At 40.9% G+C, this 24947-nt stretch overlaps 1 protein-coding gene across 2 annotated transcripts; it reads right to left on the reverse strand.

Annotated features, from left to right (window-relative positions):
- Positions 1 to 487: 487 nt before the first annotated feature.
- Positions 488 to 22060, reverse strand: FAM174A (family with sequence similarity 174 member A). 2 transcript variants are annotated; one of them, XR_012635618.1, is made up of 4 exons: positions 21670 to 22060; positions 13049 to 13183; positions 12830 to 12942; positions 488 to 973 (listed from the first exon to the last, which is right to left on the reverse strand). XR_012635618.1 is itself a non-coding variant. In XM_074932888.1 (3 exons), the coding sequence occupies exons 1-3, from the start codon at positions 21945 to 21947 to the stop codon at positions 952 to 954; spliced, it is 435 nt and encodes a 144-aa protein (XP_074788989.1). In that variant the 5' UTR covers positions 21948 to 22060; the 3' UTR covers positions 497 to 951. The 2 variants fall into 2 exon arrangements, 1 of the variants encoding a protein (XP_074788989.1); XM_074932888.1 differs by lacking the exon at positions 12830 to 12942 and having other exon boundaries at positions 497 to 973.
- Positions 22061 to 24947: the final 2887 nt, after the last annotated feature.

Raw genomic sequence — 24947 nt, forward strand, 5'->3', positions numbered from 1 at the left:
AAAATTAGGGCTTTCAGGTCTTAAAGCTTGTTCTATTAATGGCACTAATGAAAAACTAAACGCAACTGCCGGATGCCAGTGACATTCGGGTGAATAATATTGCATACTTCATAGCAACAGCTGCTTCTGATGTCACTTTTTCATTTTAGAGTTACAGCAAATTTAGTATTTGACCTAGATTGTTTAAAGAGTAAAAAAAATAAACAAGGCTACCCAAAGGCTTATCTCTGCTTAACCACTGGTCTGAACACTGACACCATGTGGACTACACCAGCAGCATCCTAATGTTGGTGAACGACATCTGTTTACACAAGCTGAAGATGAATGTCACGATAAAATTGACTCAATAGCTGTAATCAGTAACCTTAACATCAAAAAGATGTTGCAGTACTGTGTTTTATAAGATTATGTTAATATCCTTAAAAAACTATAGTGCTAGGAGCACTGTAAACAGTTTTTATTTCTTTACTGAAGTTTACATAAAATGTATTAATCCAGTTTAAAAAATGTCTCAACACAAAAGGCACTAGTTTGGCTTTTTATTCATAAAGGATAAAGCATCTCCTCAACTAACAATTCTGAGGTGTCCACAGTGGTTATGTTTATCTACAATTTAATATCAGCGAAAAAAATTTGTTTATATTCCAGATTACTGTAGAAAATGTGTATATGACACTTATGGCATAAAAGATTTGTAACAAGCAAAACTACTCTGTTTTAAAAGTAATCTTCCTTCCAAATAGGTCTTTATTTTAGTGCGCTCTCTCTGTAGGCTTTACATTTAGAATCCTCTATATACAAAAAGGTACAAAAAATTGGTACAGTATTTATTGCAACAAATTAAGGATGCCATAATATACACAGATTAAATTAGTCTCCCCAACCTGCATACCCTCTTGCTTCTTACTCCTCCCTTGAAGCAGTCTTCTCCAGTTCTAAGATTAAGTTGTTTCACTGAAAGGCACGTACTTCTCTACAACAGAAGAAACAGATGCATTAATTTGAAATGCCATGTTTCAAAGAGAACTTTAGCCTACATTTTTTCAGATCAAACATTATAAAAAACCCCAGAGATGTAACATTTTATTATTAAATTTGCCTGTAAAAACTCAGTTACCATATTACTGTGAAGCAAAGTTCATAAACCTCCACACATGTAAACCTCCCAAATACAGAAATGGCTTGCTCACAAAAAACCTGGGTTTTTACCATGATGGATATATTTTTAAACTTCCAGGGCTCCTGAGTTCTTATTCAAACTTTGGCAACCGGAATGCTATCATAAATAGGATAAGTGCTTTTCCTTGTGCCTTGTAGTGCAGCAAGTAGTTTGCGTGTAAAGTGGTCTACTGAATGAAGATTGTAAACTATTAACATGAATATACCTTTGAAAAACAAGATGTGATATTAGCATACTATACTTCAGTTGATATGTAGGTAAAGTTGCATGGTGAGAAATCAAAGGTTAGAATTTCAGACTTCCAACAAGTAATAGTATGCTATTGAACAAAATGGAGAAAACATCCCATTCAGGTAAGCTGCCGCAAACTGAAGAGGCACAAAGAGTGACCACAATGGGAGTACACTTAAATTGCATCTATGTTACAACAGAGGGTACTGTGGACATTTTTTTCATATAGTTCTGAAAGAAAATAACAATAACTGCATCACCATACCGGTAACTTAATAACACTGCTATGTTGATTTTAGGGAAGAAGTCCATTTCTCTGCCTGGCCTTGGAAAGACTTACCAAAACAGGCCTATAAGGATTTCTAACATACATGTCTGACATGGTGTCATCACCTTAAAAAAAGCTAGATTGGTTTAGTCAAGAAAAATGAAAGCAGAGTGGATACTACTGAAGTATACTAACAAGTCATAAAGAATGAAAAAAGACTTTTTTTTTCCTATATAAAATGATACTTACATAGTTTGTTGTCCCTAATAAATGTATATGAACCTACCAGAACATGTAGATTAGAATTTCCTGTAATAGTTTAGTTTTTTAGTGCCTTCCATTATGAGTTATGAGGGCACAAAACTTATGAACTGAATAAGCTGATTGCTGACTGTAGTTAAGCAAAACTGCAACTGTAATTTACTTTAAAAATTACTAAACTCAAAAACCTTTAAAGGCTCTTCTTCTTTGTTCCCTAATTAGTTGCTCCAAGCCTGACTGCATATTTATGCCACCTTAAAAGAAAACAAACAACCATGCCTATGAATTACTGCAAATGTCAGGACAAAGTGTAATGACATCTCCTGAGAACATCTGAGTATCATTATCACCAAGTTGTCCTCAGAGACTCTTTTATTACTTACGCTTTTTGTACTCCCTTTCATCATTTCTGGTTAAGAAGTGACATGAAGACTGATAACTAAGCTTCACTGCAGATGCAAAAGACTTAGCTGAAACAAGGGGAAAGAAATTAATGGAAAAAAGTACAGTGTGGGTTGTTGGTTTTTTTTTAAGTACTCTACATTAGTTTTCAAACTTCTCTCCCAGCAATGCCATTGTTTTGCAAAGTTGGGACAGCATTTTATCAGACTGTTCCATAGAGATTTGTGCAGTGCATTCACATTGTTCAGCACTTTCCTCCTACACACAAGTACTGTTTCAAGATAAAAAGTGACTTAAAATTTTGAGAGCCTCTCCCCATAACGGAGAACACAGCAAGCTCTCAATATATATAAATGGAGTATATTCACATTATTTACTAAACATAACCGAAGTCCTTGTTTTCTCAAGCTCCTAATATCAAAATAATGACTATGCCTGATAGCGCTTACTTTTTGAGCTATCTTGAAACAACAGTAACATCTTTATTATCTACAGCTATTCTCTTCTGAAGGTACTACTTCTGATCTGTTTAGCCAGTTTTCCTCAGGAAGTTAACAGAAACATCTGTTGAAATTGTTTGGTAACATCACTCAGTTACTCAAATGCAATTACTCTTCTTGCAGTTTGACTGAGAGGTTGACATTATAATCTCTTCTGTGAGCAAACATCAAATTTTAGGTCTTTTTGCAGCCCCATAGGGCAGAAATAAAGGTATGTCTGTTAATGATTATTGTTACTGATTTGTATTAGTTAGAGTTAAATATGTTTGATTTTAATAGGAATCTAGAATTATAAGAAATATTTTAGTAGAAATTGTATATCTATTGCAGTTTGCACATTTAACCAGTGACCGACTGCTACTATGAAATCCTCTGTACAGCCCTGTACCAAGGCTGAAGGATTTGGTCAAAATCATCTAGTAGGAACATTTAGAACTTAGATAACCGGATTAAGATTCAAGATAATTTGGATACAGTGTTTACATACAGGAGTATTTTTATCACCTAGAAGAATGCATAAGATGTCAGAATTTAGAATTAATGGGAACTGGGAAGAGTCGAATGAAGCAACTCGTAGTTACCTGCCAAGAAACAGTGATCTTAAGCAAAAGGTAATTCCGTCAGGGAGAGATCGTGACTACCGACTCATGGACCACCTACTCATATTACACCCCAGATCCATTTCTAGACATTTCTAATCTTTATTGTGCAGAATCGGAAGTAGGAGGAGAGTATGTTGATGATGACCAGGAAATAATATGTTTATGCATGAACACAATTAATATGTATAAGTAAGTTCTATATAGGATGTATGATTTTGGTGCTTGGTGTGCATTGTGCACTCACTTGCACACCGGGCTGTCAATGAAGAAGTGTCTGCTTATCTGCATCAAACTGGTATTGATAAGTTCTTTATTCTGAGTTTTCTGCAGTTATATCTCTCTATGTATCAAGTTATATCCCTCTATGTATCTATCCCAAACTATGACATGCTCAAACACTACACACCACTTCTCTCTCCACTTCTAGCTCTTTAGACTTGGATCAAAACATCAGGTATTGCTTTTTTCAGCTGAAGCTGATGCTTGTAAAATCAAATACTACTTATCAAGCAGAAGTTCTTTCATCAACAATAGAGCAGAGTGTGTGAGGAAATGTATCTATTAAAATAAATACTTGATATATATTACATTAGCTACACCATCAGCTAAATGAAACACTACTGTCCTGGTTTAATTAGGATAGGGTTAAGTTTCCTCAACAGAGAGAGGGGGAAGGGATCTCCAGCTGGGTTATTCATACCATGCTGACATCAGGTCCAGGGGCGGGACCTTTTTACTTTCTCTCTGGCTTTTTGGTGGAGGTACCCACACGTCGGCTTTGTTCTGTGATCTTTTTGCAGTATTTCTCTGTATATCATTATCTTGTTCACTGTTATTGCTGTTTATTGTTGTTATCATTGCCGCTGTTGTTGTTCAGGTTGTTTATAACACTGTTGTGTTAAATTTCTTCTTATTTTAGCCCGGGGTTTGTGCCTCACTTGCAGCCCAACCGGCTGCGGGTGGGGGAGGGTCAACAGCAATGTGCTCTCCGGTCCCGGCAGGGCTTAAACCAGCACAGCCTCAACTGGCGCCCAACTTGAGGCAAAAAATAAGAATAAAAGGGGACAGACCCTGACCAGAGTGTGATAGAGCAATCTGTTGGGTGTAATGTTTCTGTTTGTTTGATAAGAAAATGTTTGCAATGCTGGCCCACTTGTTTGCATGGTGGGGCTGGATTACTCCTTATATCCAGTGTATGATCCCAGTGCTGGCATTTGTTATCGGTGGAAAATTTATAAAGGGTCTTATGTTGTTATACGGGCTATTGAATGCTTATGCTGCCTTTGTATCACTGGGGGGGGGGGGGGGGCAGGCCGGTACCTGTTTGCCGTTTGGGCTTCTGTTAGGGGTATCACCCCCTCTGTTGGTGAGCCAGGGGAAGAGATCCTCTCGGCTTTGGGGTGTTTCAGTTATCCTTGGGGCCTGCAGGGCAGTGTGATTGTGGCACAATGGCTTCTGAATATCTGCCTGATTTCGGTTTTGGCCATGTGGTATTTCTCTAAAAATAGCAGTGCCCAGAAACCTGCCCCGAGGTCAGATAACAGTGAGTGGCAAGGGGTGTGGGAAAAGATGGGCAAAGGCCTGAGTTGGTGGGCACCTCCAATGCTCTGGAATTTCACTCCTGAAAAAATGCAGAGCCCTGAGAAGCTGATGGAGTGCTTAGAAAGGGAGTGTTACCAAGCTGGCAAAACCCAGGAGACACAACTCTCTGCAATGTGTTGGGGACTTGCCCATGCCTACCGTGTCCTCTTTAATACCACCCACTGCCCTCAAGGGGGAGAAAAGACCACAGAAGCTGAAACAATATCTGAACTGAGGGAACAGGCAGAGCCAGTCTCAGTTGCCTCCACCAGCACAGCGACTGAGCCAGAGAGCCAGCCAGTGCCAGTGTCAGTCGCCCCAATACAGAAAACAAAATATACCAGAAAGTCAGTTTGCAGAGTGAGGGATGAGGATGAGCCAGGCCCATCACGGGAACAGGAGGAAGGGCCAGAGGTGATAGTCCGATCTCTATCCCCGACTGAGCTGAGAGATATGCGGAGAAATTTCAGCCGCCTGGGAGGTGAGCAGATTTGCACCTGGCTGCTCCGATGCTGGGACAGTGGAGCTAGTGCTTTTGAAATGGAGGGGAGAGAGGCCAAGCAGCTGGGAGCTTTGGCCAAGGAGGCTGGCATTGATAGGGAAATAGGGAAACAGACTCAAAGCCTCAGCGTTTGGAAGTGACTCCTGCTCAGTGTAAGGGAGAGGCACCCATACAAGGATGATATCCTATGTCAGCTAGGCAAATGGACCAGCATTGAGAAAGACATCCAGAACCTCAGGGAACTGGCTGTGTTTGATATGATCTATGGTGCTCTGAATAATGAGCAGACACCCATGGACCCAGATCAGGCCCCTTGCTCACACCTGATGTGGCGAAAGTTACTGAAGAACACACCAGAAGCACACTCGAAAGCACTGGCAATAGTGTCCTGGTGGACAGACACCCACACTCCAACAGTGGATGGAGTGGTTGACAAGCTCTGGCAATATGAGGGAAATCTCCCTTCATCTCAACATTTCTGGGTCTCATCTGTGAAGGAACTGTATCAGAGGGTCCAGAAAATGGAAGAGGACATGTCCTACGTTCCACCTGCACAGGTAAATGTCTCAGCCATTAGAAGTAAACGTTTCCCCACCCAAGAAAAAGGCAGTAGAAGGCACACACCACGAGGCACCCTGTGGTTTTTACTCCGTGACCATGGAGAAAACATAAGGAGGTGGGATGGACAATCCACTGCTGCCCTAGCTGCACGAGCAGAGCTCCTGAAAGGGAAGACCACCATGAAAGGGAAGTCCTCCAGGAAGAGCGCAGCTCCAGTGTCCAGTCAGAAATCCCCCAGGCAGAAAAGAATGGTGAACGTTACGTCTGACCCTCTTGAGGGGACCAGTAAATCATTCTTACAAGAAGTGAGTGATGATGAGCAGGATTAGAGGGGCCTGCCTCCAGCCAGGTGGAGGAAAGGGATAATCGGATTTACTGGACAGTGTGGATCCGATGGCCTGGCACGTCAGACCCACAAGAGTATAAGGCTTTGGTGGACACTGGCGCACAGTGCACCCTGATGCCATCGAGCTACAGTGGGGTTGAATCCATCTGCATCTCCGGAGTGACAGGGGGATCCCAACAGCTGACCCTACTGGAAGCTGAAGTGAGCCTGACTGGGAAGGACTGGCATAAGCACCCCATTGTGACTGGCCCAGAAGCCCCATGAATTCTAGGCATAGACTATCTCAGGAGAGGGTACTTCAAAGACCCAAAAGGGTTCCCGTGGGCTTTTGGTGTAGCTGCCCTGGAGGAGGCTGAACAGTTGTCCACCTTACCCGGCCTCTCAGAGGATCCCTCAGTGGTGGGGCGACTTAAGGTTGAGGAACAGCGAGTGCCGATTGCTACCAGGACAGTGCACCGGCGGCAGTACCGCACCAACTGAGATTCCCTGGTCCGTATCCATCGGCTGATCTGTCAACTAGAAAGCCAGAAGGTGATCAGCAAAACTCACCCTTCAACAGCCCTATATGCCCAGTGAGAAAGCCTAATGGCGAATGGAGGCTAACTGTGGACTACCGTGGCCTGAATGAAGTTACACCAGCAATGAGTGCTGCAGTGCTGGACATGCTAGAGCTCCAGTATGAACTGGAGTCAAAGGAAGCCAAGTGGGACGCCACGACTGACATTGCTAACACCTTCTTCTCCATTCTGATAGAGCCAGAGTGCAGGCCACAGTTTGCGTTCCCTTGGAGAGGTACCCAGTACACCAGGAATCGATTGACCCAGGGGTGGAAGCACAGCTCCACCATTTGCCATGGACTGGTCCACAATGCACTGGAGAAAGGTGGGGCTCCAGAACACCTGCAGTACATTGATGACATCATTGTATGGCGGAACACAGCCGAGGAAGTCTTTGAGAAAGGGAGGAAGAAAATTGAAATCCTCCTGAAGGTCGGCTTTGCCATTAAGCAGAAGAAAGTTAAGGGGCCTGCAAGGGAAATTCAATTCCTAGGAATAAAATGGCAAGATGGGTGTTGGCACATCCCAATGGATGTGATAAAGAAGATAACAGCCAAGGCCCCACCAACCTCTAAAAAGGAGATTCAGTCTTTCCTGGTCACTGTGGTGTTCTGGAGAATGCACATCCCAAACTACAGCCCGATTATGAGCCCTCTCTACCATGTAACCCATAAGAAGAACGATTTTGAATGGGGCCCTGAGCAGCAACAATCCTTTGAGCAAATTAAACGGGAGATTGCCCAAGCACGAGCCCTTGGGCCAGTCCGGGAAGGGCAGGAGGTTAAGAACATGCTCTACACTGCAGCCGGGGAGAATGGCCCTACCTGGAGCCTCTGGAAGAGAGCACCTGGGGAAACCCGAGGCCGACCTCTAGGCTTTTGGAGCCGGGGATACAAAGGCTCTGAAGCTAATTATACACCAACTGAGAAGGAGATACTGGCAGCGTACGAAGGAGCTCGGGCTGCCTCAGAAGTGGTCGGCACTGAAACACAGCTCCTCCTGGCACCCCGACTGCCGGTGCTGGGGTGGATGTTCAAAGGAAAGGCCTCTTCCACACATCATGCAACAGATGCCACGTGGAGTAAATGGGTTGTGTTGATAACACAATGGGCTCGAATAGGGAACCCCAGCCACCCAGGGATACTAGAGGTGATTACGAACTGGCCAGAGAGCAAAGATTCCAGGATGTCACCAGAACAGGAGGTGACACGTGCTAAGGAGGCCCCACCATATAACGAGCTGCTGGATGAGGAGAAGCGATATACCCTGTTCACTGATGGGTCTTGTCGCATTGTGGGAAAACATCGACAATGGAAGGCTGCTGTGTGGAGTCTCACACAACGGGTCACTGAAGCTGCTGAGGGACAGGGTGAATCGAGCCAGTTCGCAGAGGTGAAAGCCATCCATCTTGCTTTGGATATTGCAGATTGAGAAAAGTGTCCAACGCCCTACCTCTACACTGACTCATGGGCAGTGGCAAATACCCTGTGGAAATGGTTGCAGCAATGGAAACAGAACAACTGGCAACATAAGGGTAAAACCGTCTGGGCTGATGAAGTATGGCAGGACATTGCAGCCCGTGTGGAAAACCTCGCTGTGAAGTTGCACCATGTGGATGTCCATGTACCCAAGAGTCGGGCCACTGAGAACACCGACACAACCAGCAGGCAGACCAAGCTGCTAAGATTAGAGTGGCTCAGGTGGACTTGGACTGGCAGCGCAAAGGTGAACTGTTCATAGCCCTGTGGGCCCATGAGACCTCGGGCCACCAAGGTAGAGATGCAACATACGGGTGGGCTCGAGATCGAGGGGTGGACCTTACTATTGACACCATTGCAGAGATCATCCACGCATGTGAGACGTGTTCTACAATCAAATATGCTAAGCAGGTGAAGCCCCAGCGAAATGGAGACTGATGGCTGAAATATTGGTATGGAGAGGCCTGGCAGATCGACTACATCACACTGCCACAGACCGGCCACAGGAAGCGCCACGTGCTCACAATGGTGGAAGTAACCACTGGATGGTTGGAAGCTTACCCAGCACCCCACACCACAGCCCAGAACACCATCCTGGGCCTTGAAACCCAAGTCCTGTGGTGACACAGCACCCCAGAGAGAATTGAGTCAGACATTGGGACCCACTTCCAAAACAACCTCATAAATGCTTGGGCAGAAGAACATGTCATCGAGTGGGTCTACCATATCCCCTACCACGCACCAGCCTCTGGGAAGATCGAGCGCTACAATGGACTGTTAAAAACCACATTGAAAGCACTGGGATGTGGGACCTTCAAAGACTGGGACACGCATCTAGCAAATGCCACCTGGCTAGTCAACACAAGAGGATCTGCCAGTCGAGCTGGCCTGGCTCAGTCGAAACCTCCACGTGCTGTAGATGGGGATAAAGTCCCTGTGGTGCGCATGAGGAATATCTTGGGAAAAATGGTCTGGTTTAGTCCTGCACCAGGCAAAGGTAAAGGCAAACCCATCCATGGGATTGCTTTTGCCCAAGGACCTGGGTGTACCTGGTGGGTGATGCAGGACAATGGAGAGGTCCGATGTGTACCACAGGGGGACTTGATTCTGGGTGAGAACATGCCATAAATTATACTGTGCCTTTGTAAATGATTGTTTTTGTTATTGTTAACTGCTAAATAGCAGCTGGACATGACGCAGATTGTATAGAATAAAGGGGTGGATTATGTCCTGGTTTAATTAGGATAGGGTTAATTTTCCCCAACAGAGAGAGAGGGGGAAGGGATCTCCAGCCGGGTTATTCATACCATGCTGACATCAGGTCCAGGGGAGGGACCTTTTTACTTTCTCTTTGGCTTTTTGGTAGCGGTACCCACACGTCGGCTTTGTTCCGTGACCATTTGTGGTATTTCTCTGTACATCGTTTGTCTTGTTCACTGTTATTGCTGTTTATTGTTGTTATCATTGCCACTGTTGTTGTTCAGATTGTTTATCACACTGTTGTATGAAATTTATTCTTATTTTAGCCCGGGTTTGTGCCTAACTTCCAGCCCAACCGGATGCGGGTGGGGAGGGGAAACAGCAACGTGCTCTCCAGTTCCAGAAGGGCTTAAACCAACACAACTACTGATGCACTCAATTTGTAACATATGTCATCCAAAGGAATATTTTTTAAATGGTCTGAATCAGTAATCTACTTTCTAATACTTCCAAATTGCCTGGTATAGCTAAACTAGATGATGATTTGCTGCAGTACTTCAATTTAAAGAGGGGCTGAATATTTTGAATTTAGGACGGGGGGTTTGTGGGTTTTGTTTGGCTATGGTTTGGTTTTTTCCAACTACACACTAATAATGTGAATTTTTTTGTAGTTACCACAGTTAAGGGCAAGTGCAGTTTAAAGCCTGCTCTCTACAGTTATGAAGAGTTTGCTTTAATGCAAGTTAATTTCTTAACCATAAACCAAATTACTTTCAACCGCAGAACCATAGAAAGTGTACTGGCAAAAGCATTAATTTAGGACATAATTTGACAAAATCCGTATTGGGATCAGAGGTAGGGCAATCCATAAGACATACTCATTGAGTATGAGGTTCCAAGATAAATTTTGAAGGGGAGTATTTTGAAGGGGAATATTTTGAAGGGGAATGAATAGAATATTCTCTACCTGATTAAATAACCATGATAGACATATATAGGGTCCTTGGTACAGCCCTGTTTAGTTTTTAGGAGTTCTCAGCTTTGTCTTCTTAAGAAGCATATATACACCCCAGGATCACCCTACCATGTTTGTGTGGCAAAAAGGGAAAAGTAAAATAAAAATAAGGATCTCTGTCTAAACCATACATCCTTTTCTTACTGTTTTCACTGTTTCATCCTTACACATCCTGCCAGGGACAAGAATGAAATAACCAAGAATGAAATAACTTAAGCATGTAAACCAGATAGGAATGGTATCTACCTGCTTTACATAGTTTGGTTACTCCATAAGCCACTGCAAGACTGATTGCAAAAATGGATCTGTAACAGTTTAAAAGTACTATATATATTAGATACTTCTACAGTAAGACACTTGAATGAAAACTTTTTCTTCCTCAAACTGAAGTATTTAGAGACATACAGGAAAAAAAAATAATCAGAAATCCACCCTCTGAAAACCTCTGATAATATTTCAGTGGATTTACCCTCTAGAGTTTTCACTGTTTCTACTTTAAGGTACTCAAATAAGTTTAAAGAAAACAGACACAATCATTCTGACACTTTGGGGTGGTTTTATAGCTTCAGACTTCAAAAATACAAACTCATTTATCTTAACATACAGTAAGCTTCAAGCTAGGAATGTTGGATTTATCTGTAGAACATGAATTAAATACAGAGCAACCTACTAAAGTAAAAGAGTAGGGTTAAAAGATATATGCTGCCATTTAAGAGTCTGGAAGGCTTAATACTCTTAAAATTTTCAAAATAGGATAATTGGAAGTTATTATAAGCAGTCAAAAAACTCAGAACACCTATATACATGCATAAGACAGATATATTTCAATACCACTTATTGACACAGCCGTGTCTGCACTAGAAGACATAATGCATATAGCTACTTAACATACTAATAGTATAGTCCCCTTAGATAAAATACTGCTTTTGAGACATCATCAGCTCCTCGAAGCTTAAGAAAAAATACAATCATGCTTAATCTCCAAATAAACATACAAGAGAATGAAGTAACCTCTATAACATGAATACAATACCAGTGTTAATTTTATAATACTGTTTGCTAATGATGACTAGCCACATTATCATGTTCATTCCTAGTAAGAAGGTAACTTGATGCTCACGTAAATAAATATTTATGAGGATTATCAAGTTAAGTGGTCATCAAATACCTCGAAGTCTAATAAGTATGATGAGTTGCAAGAGACTTTAAAAGATCTAACACAGACATTGAGGGAATTCCTGGATTATAATGTGACAACTACTTATTACATAATAACCATAATTTATACTGGAAGAAGACTGGTAATGTGGAGTAACTGTAAGTGCCACATAACTCTCTAATACAGAGGAGCAGTAAGTGGAGAGATTCCAACTAGTTTCTTCTAATGTATGGGGGAGACAAAAAGGAAAGATTGTCTTAGGAAAAAAATTTAATCTGAAAGATTCCCCCATAGGAGAGAAAGTTAAAAAAAGGCTGAACCTTTCACTCCAAGTTCCAGAACTGCATCCAAAGTTGTTTTCTGATAAACAGCAGAACATCTGACTTACCGCTCCAACAGTTTTAATTCATTTGAGACATCATGTACCACATTTATTGAACTGTTTTGCTTGAGACTTTAATTCAGTTTCATATTAAAGTGTTGAATCAGTTACTAGCTGTGACTGGCAGAATTGATTTTTTTATCTCATACCTAACTTTAGTTCTCGCTATGACAATTCTTCCAAATTTTTTACTATGTCTTTGCATGTGCAGTGTGATGGCACTACTCAATAAGCAGTACTGTTTTAAGTTTGAACTGCATATGCTTAAGTTTGAATTGATCATAATGTTTAAGTGTACGGACAATAAGGAACTATAAAAAATTTTTCCTGTATCCACATAGTTTCAGATAGTGACTTAAGAATATGTACCTTTCTATGCAGCAGTACCAAAACTAAAACCTGGTGCAGGTTCATCATCAATAACTGCTGACTACTTCAGCAGTGAGAAAGCAGAATAAAGCTGCTGGAAAGCAGAACTCATAGGAGAAAATACAGCCACCAAAATAAAAAATTACAAAAGAAAGAAAAGAGAAAGGTAAAAGCTAGCTGTTGATTTTAACATAAGCATCGGTAATGACACTGTATTTGTAACAAAATATCCTACCTTCCTCTCCATTTCTCTGGAACTCACATGCTGAAGACAAATGGTGTTTATCTTCTTGCTCACTAAATTCTTGCCAATTTAAAATTCAAGTGATCTTGACATCCCTTCTCCAACTACATGCATATGAAACACAGTAGTGAGCTTTCTCAGTGAAACTGCTTATCATCCATGTTCCTTCACTTCTATTGCTAGAAGTATATTTGGCTTCTATATACAAACCTTCGCGGATGACTGGCATCAAATACTGTTGTGTCATCATCACCATCATCTTGCTCTAATGGGGTCAGCTCCATGTTTTCTATGTTTGTATCCAAAACTCCATATCTTCGTGTTTTTCTATTTCGCCTTCTGAGCCTGAAATGTAATTTAAAACATTTAAGTTCTAGAAATTCATCTCTACTTTACTTTCCCGCAATGTAAGAAAACTATCACTTAAAATACTGCTATACTGACACTTATCAGAAATTTTAAAAAACTTAGCATATGTAAAGTGTACACACTTAGCTCTATGAAATTCAAAGGTCAGAAAATTCTAAGTATCAAGAGTTTACATTAAATGATTAAGGCCAATAAGAATGTCATCTATAGTTTTGTACAGAATTACTGTAGTGATTACAAAAAGCCTATACAGGCACTTGGTAGCTAAATGTAAGAACCAGGTAAAAATACTTGCAGAAGCATACTTCTAGCAGATCTTACAATAAGAAAAAAATCGACTTGCTACATCTTCTCTATGTGTTTTATGCATCTCTATAGCACAGTAGATCAAAACAGAGAGAAATTCAACACAGCTATAGCAAAGAGTAACACAAGTCATGGATGATATTGAAACTTTTTATTATCATTTTTGAGGTCTTTTATAGCTATCAAGTTAAAAACATTGCTTATAATTACACTTTGGAATAAAAGAGAACTTGTAGGGTTAATGTCTTCTATGTTTCACAAAACGTGGAAGGAAGAGGCAGTGATTCACATTTCAGGATTAAGGCACAGTACTTATCACAGATGAACTGTTTGCATCTGCTTTTCTCACTTTCTGTGGCTTCTCTGCATGGGCCTTGGTCCCATGTAAGCCACACACACACTGAACTCACTCCATTTGGCTTTGAAGAACTAGTCCTACACACATTGAACACGCCTTGCTCAAGTCTTTTTGCATCAGGAACTCAGATCCCTAGTCACTCAGCAAACACTCTGCGAAGGCATCTTTACAAAATGCTGACAGTCACTTTCAGCTACTGTATACTAGCAAACAGAAGTTACAGGAAAGCTATTGGACTTAAAAAAAACCCAAAACTGCTTTCTAGGCATTTAGTGCTAAACTCAAAGATGATAGTAGCCCTTCCTTTTAGAAACTGCAAAATTTATAAAGCCAAGCCAGGTGCCTAGGAGAGGTGTTTACAACATTTAAAACTTCAATACTGGTTATTTCAGAGCTAATAATCACAAGGATTATTTATGTATAACATAGTATGATAGTACATGCTATAGCAGCATAATATGTACAATACATTATACTATTATTTTAATGTGCATAATCACCTCTCTGCCCCACAATGAGGCACCACTTAACCACCTTGTAAGAGTTATCAAATATGATATTGAGACTCTCAGCTTCAGATTCTGTCATGATCTCTGGTGTGTTTAAAAAATTTTTAAAAATATGCTTCTTGGAAAACATTTACCTTTTCACATTAGGGCAACTTTGAAAGAACACAAAGCAGGATCTAATCTTGGTTTAGGTTATACACCAGTGAATTAGACCTCCCTTTGGAATTGGGAAGCAAATGTAACCCTGTTAGGATGGGAAGGGTATAAAACCTTTCTTCAAAGTCCTCCAACTTCTGATATAAAAAAAAAAAAACAGTATGATCATTTCCTCCCCCCTCAACTATGATTTGAAACAGCAGCAACTGTTGTGCCAGCCATTTCAGTGCTTTAGCACAACTTAAAGTACCTAACTTCATTGTTTAAAGCTAAGGCTAATAACAAAAGACACAAATTTCACCTTTTGGTTCAAGACAAAGTTCCTTTCATTTTCTTCATTCATTTCATCTGGCCTTTAGTCCTCATCATAGAAAGAAGTTGTTTACATCAAAGCACCAAGTAGAAGAAAATTCTAAAGCTTTAAGATGAAAGCATGATGAAAGATATGGTTGTTTCATATTGTGTCTTTTGTTTTGTTTTTACTAAAATAGAAGCTAAGTAACTGGCACTAGGACTCCCAGATATTCTAACAGATTAGAAATTATTTTGAACACAAATAAAACGGGAAATAAAGGAAAGGCAGTTCATAATAGCTGTATAGTCAGTATTTCCATCAATCTCAATATACACTTTTTTTTACTTAATGGGGTAAGAAGGAAAGTAATTGCTACTGTGAGTTGAGAATAACCTAAGACAGCCACATGACATGACAATGTCCACATGACAGATAATGCAAAAAAAATCTTATCACAAGGCTGGCATAAATTGCTACATTCAAACAAATGTTGTTGAAAAAGGGATAAAAGAATTACTTGTGATATGAAAACTTTCTGTATATACAGATTAAGTCAAAAGACTAAAGCTAAAAGAATACTAGAGACACCTATGCAACATGCATGTATGGTCATAACTATGACACTAGAGCAGTGTTATGAATGTTAACAAAAAATAACTTCAAACCTTTTACCCTGTGATTGTTTGGAAGAAAACCTAGGACAAAATCCTAATTTTGTTAAAGTCAGTAGAGTTCTCTATGCCTCTCATGAATTTAACAGGGACAATTTTTATCTTCGTAGTTACTAAGGATACCTTAGGGTCTAATGAGATAAAGAAAATGGATTTAAAAGTACAGAAAAAGTTAATGTTATATTTCTACATGGTCAGTCTCAATCCCTCCTCAAATGCAGCTTATAGCAGTAGAGGAATCCCCAAGCAAGTATGAACAGATATTATCTGACTAACATCAGAGATGGCATATAGACTGTTAAACTACGAGGACAGCTAAATAAGACCAACTCAGAAATGTTGGTGGGAAAAAAAAAAAAAAAAAAGCAGAAAGTATGTTAAGAAAATGAGAGTTGAAGTAAAGCCATTGGTCGAGTTTAAAGAACATCAAGTACCTAGAGAAACATAAAACTACAAGGGACTTGGGAGGTTGGGATGAGTTAAACACCAAGTAAGGTAAAAAACAGTCACTACATAACAGCTCTCCTTTTTGGGGGTATACAAATACAAAACTGCTGACAGAAATCTCAAAATCTCAGTTATCTTAGTAAACATTAGTATAGCTCCCAGAACTTCCTTGTACAAAAAGGTATTTTCAATTACATATGTGTAAGTTTTCTGAATGCTCATCAGCTGTATCAAATACAATCAAACAGCAACAGAAGAATCATTAAAAAGCAAAAAGACAAGGTACCTTTACATGAAGGAATTTTCATTTTTACACAAAGTCTTGACAACTTCTTGATTTAGTTTTCTGTATCAACACATTGATAGGATATATCTTGAGAAACTTTATATTTTCAGTGTCAAATACCACTTCAGTCAGAAGTGGCATACTTCTTTCAAGCAACAAGATGGTTCAAACACAATTCTTAACTGAATATGATACCAAATTAAAGGTTCACAGCAATATTTGTCCTTAATTTTATTGAGAAAATTAATTTAGCATCATAATGGTGTAAAATATTTTTTTCAAGGACCTTTCCACATATTTTCTGTGTAGAACATAAGATTGTAGCATTTGCAGAATAATGGCTACTTATAAACTGACATAACTTGAACAGCCTTCAAATAACATGCTAAAAGAAATGTTAGCACAAAATAACATTTTCCTGTAGTCATTTCCATCTGTGTAAGAGGACAAAAACAAGTTATATTATACTATCCTCATTTGTCCATGTGCAAGGTACTACTCTTGCTTCAAACCACAAATACTTTAAACAGGATCAGTTCAATAAAGTAGCAATTCCTAATCATCCTGTCTTCTTAGGTAAACTGCCCTTCTACTAGAAGCTTTTCACTGTTAGTAAACTCTACAATAACCAGCCTCCTCAACTCATCACCCTTCAGCTTCACAGTATTTTAGAGGATTCTCAGAAGCATGTGCCAAAGAAATCACAGCTCTCCCATCACCTCAACCTACAGACAAGTCTTACTTATGGGCCAGTCAATGCCTTTGCAAAAGTAAAACTCAGATTTTCTTGCTCAATAGTTCCAAAGACAGACTACTTTCAAACAGGTGGATAAGTTATGAGAAACAATCACAGATCAGCAAAAATATCATGGAAGAGTTTGGTAAAAGTCTGTGTGACACAACTATGTTTTATCTGTCCCAGAGCTGACCCAATGCTAGGAAAGTTCCACCCTGGAGTTTTCTCATACCTTGTGCTACAAAATACTGTATAGTTAATTCATAGTCTCCTTTAATGCTCATTTTTTAACTAAATTCATTTTTCCTGAACTATGAACTATGTCTGTCACAAAAAGTATTCTCATAAAGTTATTATTTGAAGTTAACTAAGCCTTTCTTCTGCAAAAGGCATGCTCAAGCTACGGATTTCACACCCAGGAAAGACACTCAGTAATCACCTTTCAAAAGGCTTATAAATAACATCTCAGAAATATGTTTTAAATTAAAATCATGATACACGGTTCAAACCAAAACATATTTTGGATCTTATTTAGCATGACAAATTATGTAGCACACTTTTATCTAAAATGAAAAGCTGTTTCACCTCATCTGCTACAACTTTTTTCTCATTACCTCAGAAAGGCTGAAAATTTAAGGCCAGGCACTTCTTTCTACATAAACATGGAATAAGAGCTTTGTCTGTTACAGGCTTTCAAGTTAAAAAACCCCAAACTCTCCAGAGTCAATAGGCAGAAAACCCAAAAGAACGTATGAATTTTAACTTCATCCTTTCTATGCATCATGAAGGGCAATCAAACACATAAGCTATTTTATGTAAGTATCAAAACAAGAAGCAAAAAAGACAATAAAACTACACCAGTACACTGAACAAGGCATCGGTGTGTCTCAGTTTTCTTATTCCTAGTTCTGATGGATGTGCTGTATGATCTTTGTGCTAAATACTTTATTCTTTGCAAATCTTCTGTTATAAAAGGACTTTGATATATAGCAGAATAAGAATTCATAAAAGACAAAAACTTTTATTGTAATTGGCAGAATTAGCTACTGTAGTAAAACAAGTCTGCGCAAGCAAGATCTCCAGTTCAAGGGACACTAGAAAAGACTAATGTCTCACTACAATAAAAACTTTTTTTAACCAATGAGATAGGAGATAACCAAAAAACAGTAACAGCATCAACAGAAAGAAATTACTTCCTTAATGTGAGAGTGGCAAAACACAGGAATGTGTTGCCCAGAGAGACTGTAGAATCTGTATCACTAGATATTGAAAACTCAGCTGGACAAGAGCTGACCAACCTGCTGTAGGTGACCCTGCTGTGAGCAGAAAACTGGACTAGAAAGTCTCCAGAGCTGCCTGCCAGCCTCTGCCACTCTGTGATTGTCTATTTCATTTGTCACAGCTATCAACAGTGCCTCCCAAACTAAGCTTCTTAGTGTATCAGGAGGAGAGATGCAAGCAGACCAACCTTTATAATCAAGGGGTTCAAAGAGCAAGTCCCATAAAAAGCTAGAAATGAAAATAAGATTATTCTTTTTCCTGACGGAAAAATTGCATTATCAGTAGTATCACTTGAGAAAGTTGACAGGAGATTGCAATAGCTTACATAACTATTCCCAACAAAATTAATCTCCTGTATGAAGAGAAGTTAAGCATTAGCCATATTAGCAAAGTTGCATCAGCTTGAACAATTTTTTTCTTGAAAATGTATTTTCAGGGCACCATCTTCAAGAAAACCACATGGCTCTCAAAACAGAAAAGTCATACCATTATCAAAATGTATAAAATTCATAAAGGAAGAGATTACTACCCTCCTGAGTCAGGCAAAGCTTTGGCTGAAGGTATCTCAAAACAGATTACCTAGATTTTCCAGGTTAAGTCTCTACAGAACTTGAAAAACATTATTTTTTATTTTAAAGTTACAGATCTTTTCTCTGAATAGATAAAGCAGAAGGGTGTGTATATATTAAGTAATAGAATAGAACATAACAGAATAGAACATTTCAGTTGGAAGGGATCTACAACAACCATCTGGTCCATCTGCCTGACAAATTCAGGGCTGACCAAAAGTTAAAGCGTATTATTGAGGGCATTGTCCAAATGCCTTTTAAATGCTGAGAGGCATTAGGCATCAACTACCTCTCCAGGAAGCCTGTTCCAGTGTTTGGCCACCCTGTTGGTAAAGAAATGTTTCCTAATGTCCAGTCTAAACCTCTCCTGGTACAGCTCTGAACCATTCCCATGCATCCTACCACTGGATACGAGGGAGAACAGATCAGCACCTCCCTTTGCACCTCCCCTCCTCAGAAAGGTGTAGATAACAATGATATCACATCTCAGTCTTCTTTTCTCAAAGCTAGACAAACCCGGTCCTTAGCTTCTCCTCACAGGACATGCCTTCCAGCCCTTCCACCAGCTTTGTTGCTCCCCTCTGCTCACATTCAAAGACTTGAACATCCTTCTTAAACTGTGGGGCCCAGAAGTGCTCACAACACTCAAGGTTGAGGCCACACCATCACTAGATACAGCAGGATAATAACCTCTTTTGCCTGGCTGGCTGTGCTGTGTTTGATGCACCCCTAGATGCAGAATTTTGTCCTTCTTGGCTGCCGGAGCACACTGCTGACTCATATTGAGCCTGCTATCAGCCAGTATGCACAAATCTCTTTCTTTCTGCAGGGCTGATCTTCAGCCACTCCTCTTCCCATTTACACTTGTGCAGGCACTACTCCATCCTAGTTGCTGAATCCAGCATTTGGACTTGTTAAATTTCATCCCATTAATCATCTCCAATGCTCCAATCTATCTAGACCCCTCTGCAAGGCCTCCCCAGCCCTTCAAGAGAGTGAACAGCATCGCCCAGTTTAGTATCATCAGCAAACCTGCTAAAGGTGCATTCAACTCCTACCTCTAGATGATTGATAAAAAGATTGACCAGAACTGGTCCTAGAATTGAGCCCTGAGGAATACTGCTGGTGACTGGCCGTCAGTCAGATGTAGCCCCATTCACTACAACACTTTGAGCCCTGCCATTCAGCCAGTTCACCACACAGTGCACCACATACCTACCATCTCACAGTTAGACAGGTCATCCAGAGGGATGCTGTGAGGATGGTATCAAAAAGCTTACTAAAATCCAGAAAACCTATATCCACTACCTTCCCTTCATAAGCTAGGTGGATGACCTAAGTTGAAATTTGTAAAAAGCCCTGAAACGTTTATGTCTGGTAACAATATATATTGTTTCATCACAAGAAAATATTTCAGAAGTTAAGATAGGTTTATACCTAACCCTTAAAATTCTTATACAACCATTGTCAAAAATATTTCAGTCACAAGCTCAAATTGAAAAGCATATGCTTCATCTGTTCCAAACTTCAGAAGCAAGATGCAACAGAAAGATGCAGAATTACAGAATAACAATGTGAGTTTATGTAGAACAGCAACCAAAACCAGAATATCAAAGAATTGCCACTTATCCAGAAAATAATGGCAGTAGACAAGAACTTCCTTCTCCAGCTCCTGCAATAAGAGGCTTTTACTTATTTATTTGGCCTTTCCATAGTACTTGTCAGAATTCCACATCAACAGGCTCCTATTAGGAGGAACAGGAAGACTGAGAAGTACTCTTGTTCATTTTCATGTGCTTAAAAGATTATGCTGTTTCCTTTAAGATATGATATCATCAAGGTATGCACTCTAATGAAAATAGGACTGAAGACTCCTTAAGAGTGATCTGTAGGAGCTATGGAGCAATCACGATATCCTAGTTTACTTGCACTGCATGTCTTAATAAGTGCACCACATAGACCATCATTCAACCACATTTCTGGAATAAATGATGAAGGTACTGGACACACTATCCACCAGTATATCTAACTGTAATGAAAAGTACATAGAGAACCTGCTGCATAATGCACGTGCTTCATGCATAATCACATATTTGGGCCTGTGCAGAAATGTTCACAGGTTAAGCATGAGAGAGAGCAAGGACAACAAAACACAGTGACAAACACTGTCATTAACAGTAAAAGCACATGCAGTTATGCAGCCAATAGTTTTCATGATAAACATGAAGGCAGCTCACCAGTAGTACAAGCTTTTTAAGGGCCTTTTCCTTAAGGAAGTGCAAAATACATGTTTACTGAAAAAGAAAACATGAAAGATGTTTACTGATAAACAGAAGATGGACAAATTTGGTAGTTCAGAGAGATGGAAGTTTGCAAATGGGACAAAAATAACCCACAGAATGTATAAAATTATATTCAGGTGGACTGACATATCAGTAGTGACAAGTCCACTTGAAGGCAACAGGAGAGAGCTGGGAAAGGCCCGACACTGATGAGTGGCATCACTGCTGTGAGTGAAACCCGACCAAGCACCTTTCTGCACACATGCGGCAGGGAGTCAGCACCAGGAGTTTCCCAGACGCCTCAGTCAGCAGCACTTTCCGCAGGCAGTGGAGACAGGCCCCGCACGCTGGCCCTCAGTCAGCAGCTGAGTGGGGCATGACAGTCAACACAACCGGCCGGGTCCGGCACGGCGCAGGTATAATTAGGGCCAGCCTCAGCCCCTCGGCGGTGCGTTGTCTACACACGGTGTCCCGGAAGGGACAGCAGAGCCTCCCTCCCTCCCTCCCTCCCTCGCCCGCCGGCCCGCTCCCCGCGACAGCGCTCCAACGGGAGCTCCCGCCCTCACCGCACGGTCCGGATCACGAAGTAAACGATGAGGGCGGCGCTGGCCACTACCAGCACGGACAGGGCGCGCTGGGTCATGGGCTGGCCCTGCTCGGGCGGTGCCGATACCTCGGCCAGGCTGCTGCTGCTGCTTCGCGTGGCGCCACCGCCGGCCACCACTGTGGGCCGTGAGGAGGAGGTGGCAGCACTCTGGAGGGAAAGGGCCGCCGCCACAGCCTTCCCGCAACAGGCAGCCAACAGCAGCCTCGCCAGCAGCCAGAGCAGCGGCGGGAGCCACATGTTGCCCTCTCCTTCTGCCTGCCGCGGGTACCTAGGACTCCTACCGCCCGGCGCAGCCTAAATGCTGCCGGGCCATGCCACCATCTGGCCGCCGGAAACGGAAGCACTTGTCGCCCGACGCTGCCATTTCGTCCTACTCTCAGCTGCAGTGAGGTAGAGCTGAGCGGAGTATGATCGCGTGGGAGGCAGAGCGTGGGTAGGTGGGAGGGAGTTTTGGTTCCCCACGCCCGCCGGGGACCGAGTTGTCTAGACCTTGCAGCGTGCAACCTTCTGCTTAAGGGGCCCGCTTTCCTCCCGCAGGGCCCCGCGGGTGTCTGCGGGACAAGGGCTGCGTGAGTTGGCTGGGTGTGTGGGGTGGGGTGGCTGCAGACGGTGGTGATCTGAGGAAAGCAAAGAAAAAAAAAAAAATCGACAAAGTTGTGGGGCCCCTTAAAAAATGCTAGCCCTCAGGCAATGTTAAGTAGATAACATTCTTACAGAAAACAGGATAGATAGTAAACTAATCCCTGTCTTTGAGGTAAAGGGGGAGACACACCAGCTAAAGGACTTACTTTCTGGGACATCTTAACAGACACAAAAGTTCCAATTAACAAAACAAACAGGTAAAAGGCTGACTGTACAACCTGGAAAGGAACCAAAGGGCCAGAGAGCATGCACAGGAAGCAAAGTTGAAAAATTCATGAAGAGGAAGGAGACATCTGGACTTTGCTTAACAGCAGGACACTGTGAAAAGGACCACATACTTCTCTCCTTGAATAATTCTAACAATCACACCTATTCCCCGAACTAATTGTAATAACCCAGCCCTTCCAAATGAATATGTATGTTTTGTTGTAATAAATATCTGGCTACTTGCCAGAGACAGTGTGCAAGCTTTGTGGAGAAATCCCCTTGCACACCCCGGCCAGAATAAATATGCCTGCTTTATAACTCTTTCTGAGTTGTAGAGTTTGTTTCCGTGCCTCAGTGGCATCCACAGCAACCTGCTCTGCCTTCTGCCTGTTGGGCGGTATTGTGGCTTTCAAAGCTTGAAGATAACTTTCGAAGGTCAAGCTAGTATGGGACATTCATTTTCTCAGTTGTAATGGCCAGAAGTTAAGGATGTGGTGATGAGGTGCCAGATTTGTGATCTGCTAAGCTTTTCCTATATTAAACGTTTTGCAAAATGGTTTAGGAAAGATAAGCAAAAGAAGGGTTTGAAAAATAATTAGGGTCTGAAGACTTAGACGTCAGTTTTTACTTCATTGAGGTCAAGTGGTGGAAAGATCAGCAGAACCACAGCCAAAGGTGGTGGAGTAGTTAATTACTTTAAGAAGTTAGTAGGTGGACGTTCATGAACCTCGGAGACAGGACCCTGACTTAGATTAATGCTTTGTACAGAGTGAATCTGCCATAATGTTTATTACGCTTGTCATGTAAATGGTAAAATAATCCTTTAATAGTTAGTGTCCATTATTAGATTATGTTCTTTGGCTCCTTCTTTGTGAACAGTAAAGTACAGCATGGCTTTCAGGGGTCAAATCTGCATATAGAAGAAGAGGAAATCCACACTGGCAGTGAGCTCTTTTTCGTTGGTCACAGTGTAGAAGGAAATGGATAAAATGCCAGAGTAGCAGTGAAGCCTTGTACCATAATGTTACTGATTTTATTGTCAATTGAAATTAAATTGTATTTGATTTTAATATAAGTGTAGAATTAAGGGATATTTTAGTAAAAATCATTTTACATTTATTGTATTTTGAATCTAGCAACCGACTGCTACTCTAAAATTCCCTGTACAGCTCCGTACCAAGGCTGAGGGGATTGGTCATAATCGTTTAGTAAGAACGGTTAGAACCTAGGTAACGAAACACAAGGTGATTTGTAAACTGATTTATAATACATATATAGGACTAGAAGAATGCAAGCAGTTGTCAAGGTCCAGGATTAATGGGAACTGAGGGAAGTAACTTTAACAGCTTGCAAGTACCTGCCAAGAAAACTATGTCCTTAAGCAAAAGGTAATTCCGGCAGGGGGAGATCACGACCACTGACTCATGGACCACCTACTCACATTACACCCCAGACCCATTCTAGACATTTCTAACCTCTACTGCGCAGAATCGGAAGTAGGAGGAGAATATGTTAATGATTTCTTGGAAGTTGCATGCTTATTTATGAAGACTTAATGAATATATATGAGTAAGTTCTATATAAGGTGTATGATTCTGGTGCCTGGCACGTGTTGTTGGTGAGAGCACTCCCCTACACGTCCGGCCGTCAATAAAGAAGTGTCTGCTTATCTGCATCAAATTGGTGTCAATAAGTTATTTTATCCCGGATTTCGGTGACAATAATACTTATGCAGACTTATTTTGATGTCCCAGAGCCTTAAGCTTTTCATTTTGTCAATCATATCAGGTCATGTAAAATCACATACAGATAATTTCAACAGTGATTAGTTAATGAACTATTAAGTTTAGCTGTTTGCTTTGTTGGGAAAACAAGTTCAAGGTCTTGTGTCACACAAACAATGAGACAATTTAGAAAGGGTGAAACATTGAAATAGCATGTGTGCCATTTAAGTGTCATCTGTATGTCTTCCCCTTGAAAAATCACAGTGTTTTTCATGGGAATATTGTTTCAGATACTTTTAACAACAGTTTTGCTGGAGGTGCTGAAGAAAGCATGTTAGTAAATTTTCTTGATAACTTTTCCCATGGTTTATAAGTTTGACAGAGTTTGACTGATTGAGGTCCCTGCACCCCCATTATATATGAGGCTTCTTCTTCCCTATGAATTCCCTTGAGCTATATTTCTTCCTGAAAAGTCCAAACAACTGCCTTCCAGCACAGTGGCTTATGATTGCAGAAAGTGTTATATTCAAAAGTCAAGGAGAAATATTTTTTAGAATGTTAGTCGTTGATGTTAAACTGTCCTAAAGAAATGTCAGTGATGCATGGACTGTGTAAGATGTAACAGTGCTGTAAGATGTAACAGTGATACTTGCTCAGGGGAATG

Source organism: Athene noctua, chromosome Z (genome assembly GCF_965140245.1).
Source record: "Athene noctua chromosome Z, bAthNoc1.hap1.1, whole genome shotgun sequence".
In the NCBI taxonomy this organism is placed as follows: Eukaryota; Metazoa; Chordata; class Aves; order Strigiformes; family Strigidae; genus Athene; species Athene noctua.

What these genes read in the sequence shown, in the direction of transcription:
- FAM174A (XM_074932888.1), bottom strand. Translation starts at nt 21,947, where the DNA reads ATGTGGCTCCCGCCGCTGCTCTGGCTGCTGGCGAGGCTGCTGTTGGCT. An exon ending in TTCGTGATCCGGACCGTGCG is followed by an intron (nt 13,184 to 21,669) that starts GTGAGGGCGGGA and finishes ATTACATTTCAG; the next exon opens with GCTCAGAAGGCGAAATAGAA. An exon ending in GATGCCAGTCATCCGCGAAG is followed by an intron (nt 974 to 13,048) that starts GTTTGTATATAG and finishes CTTCTGTTGTAG; the next exon opens with AGAAGTACGTGCCTTTCAGT.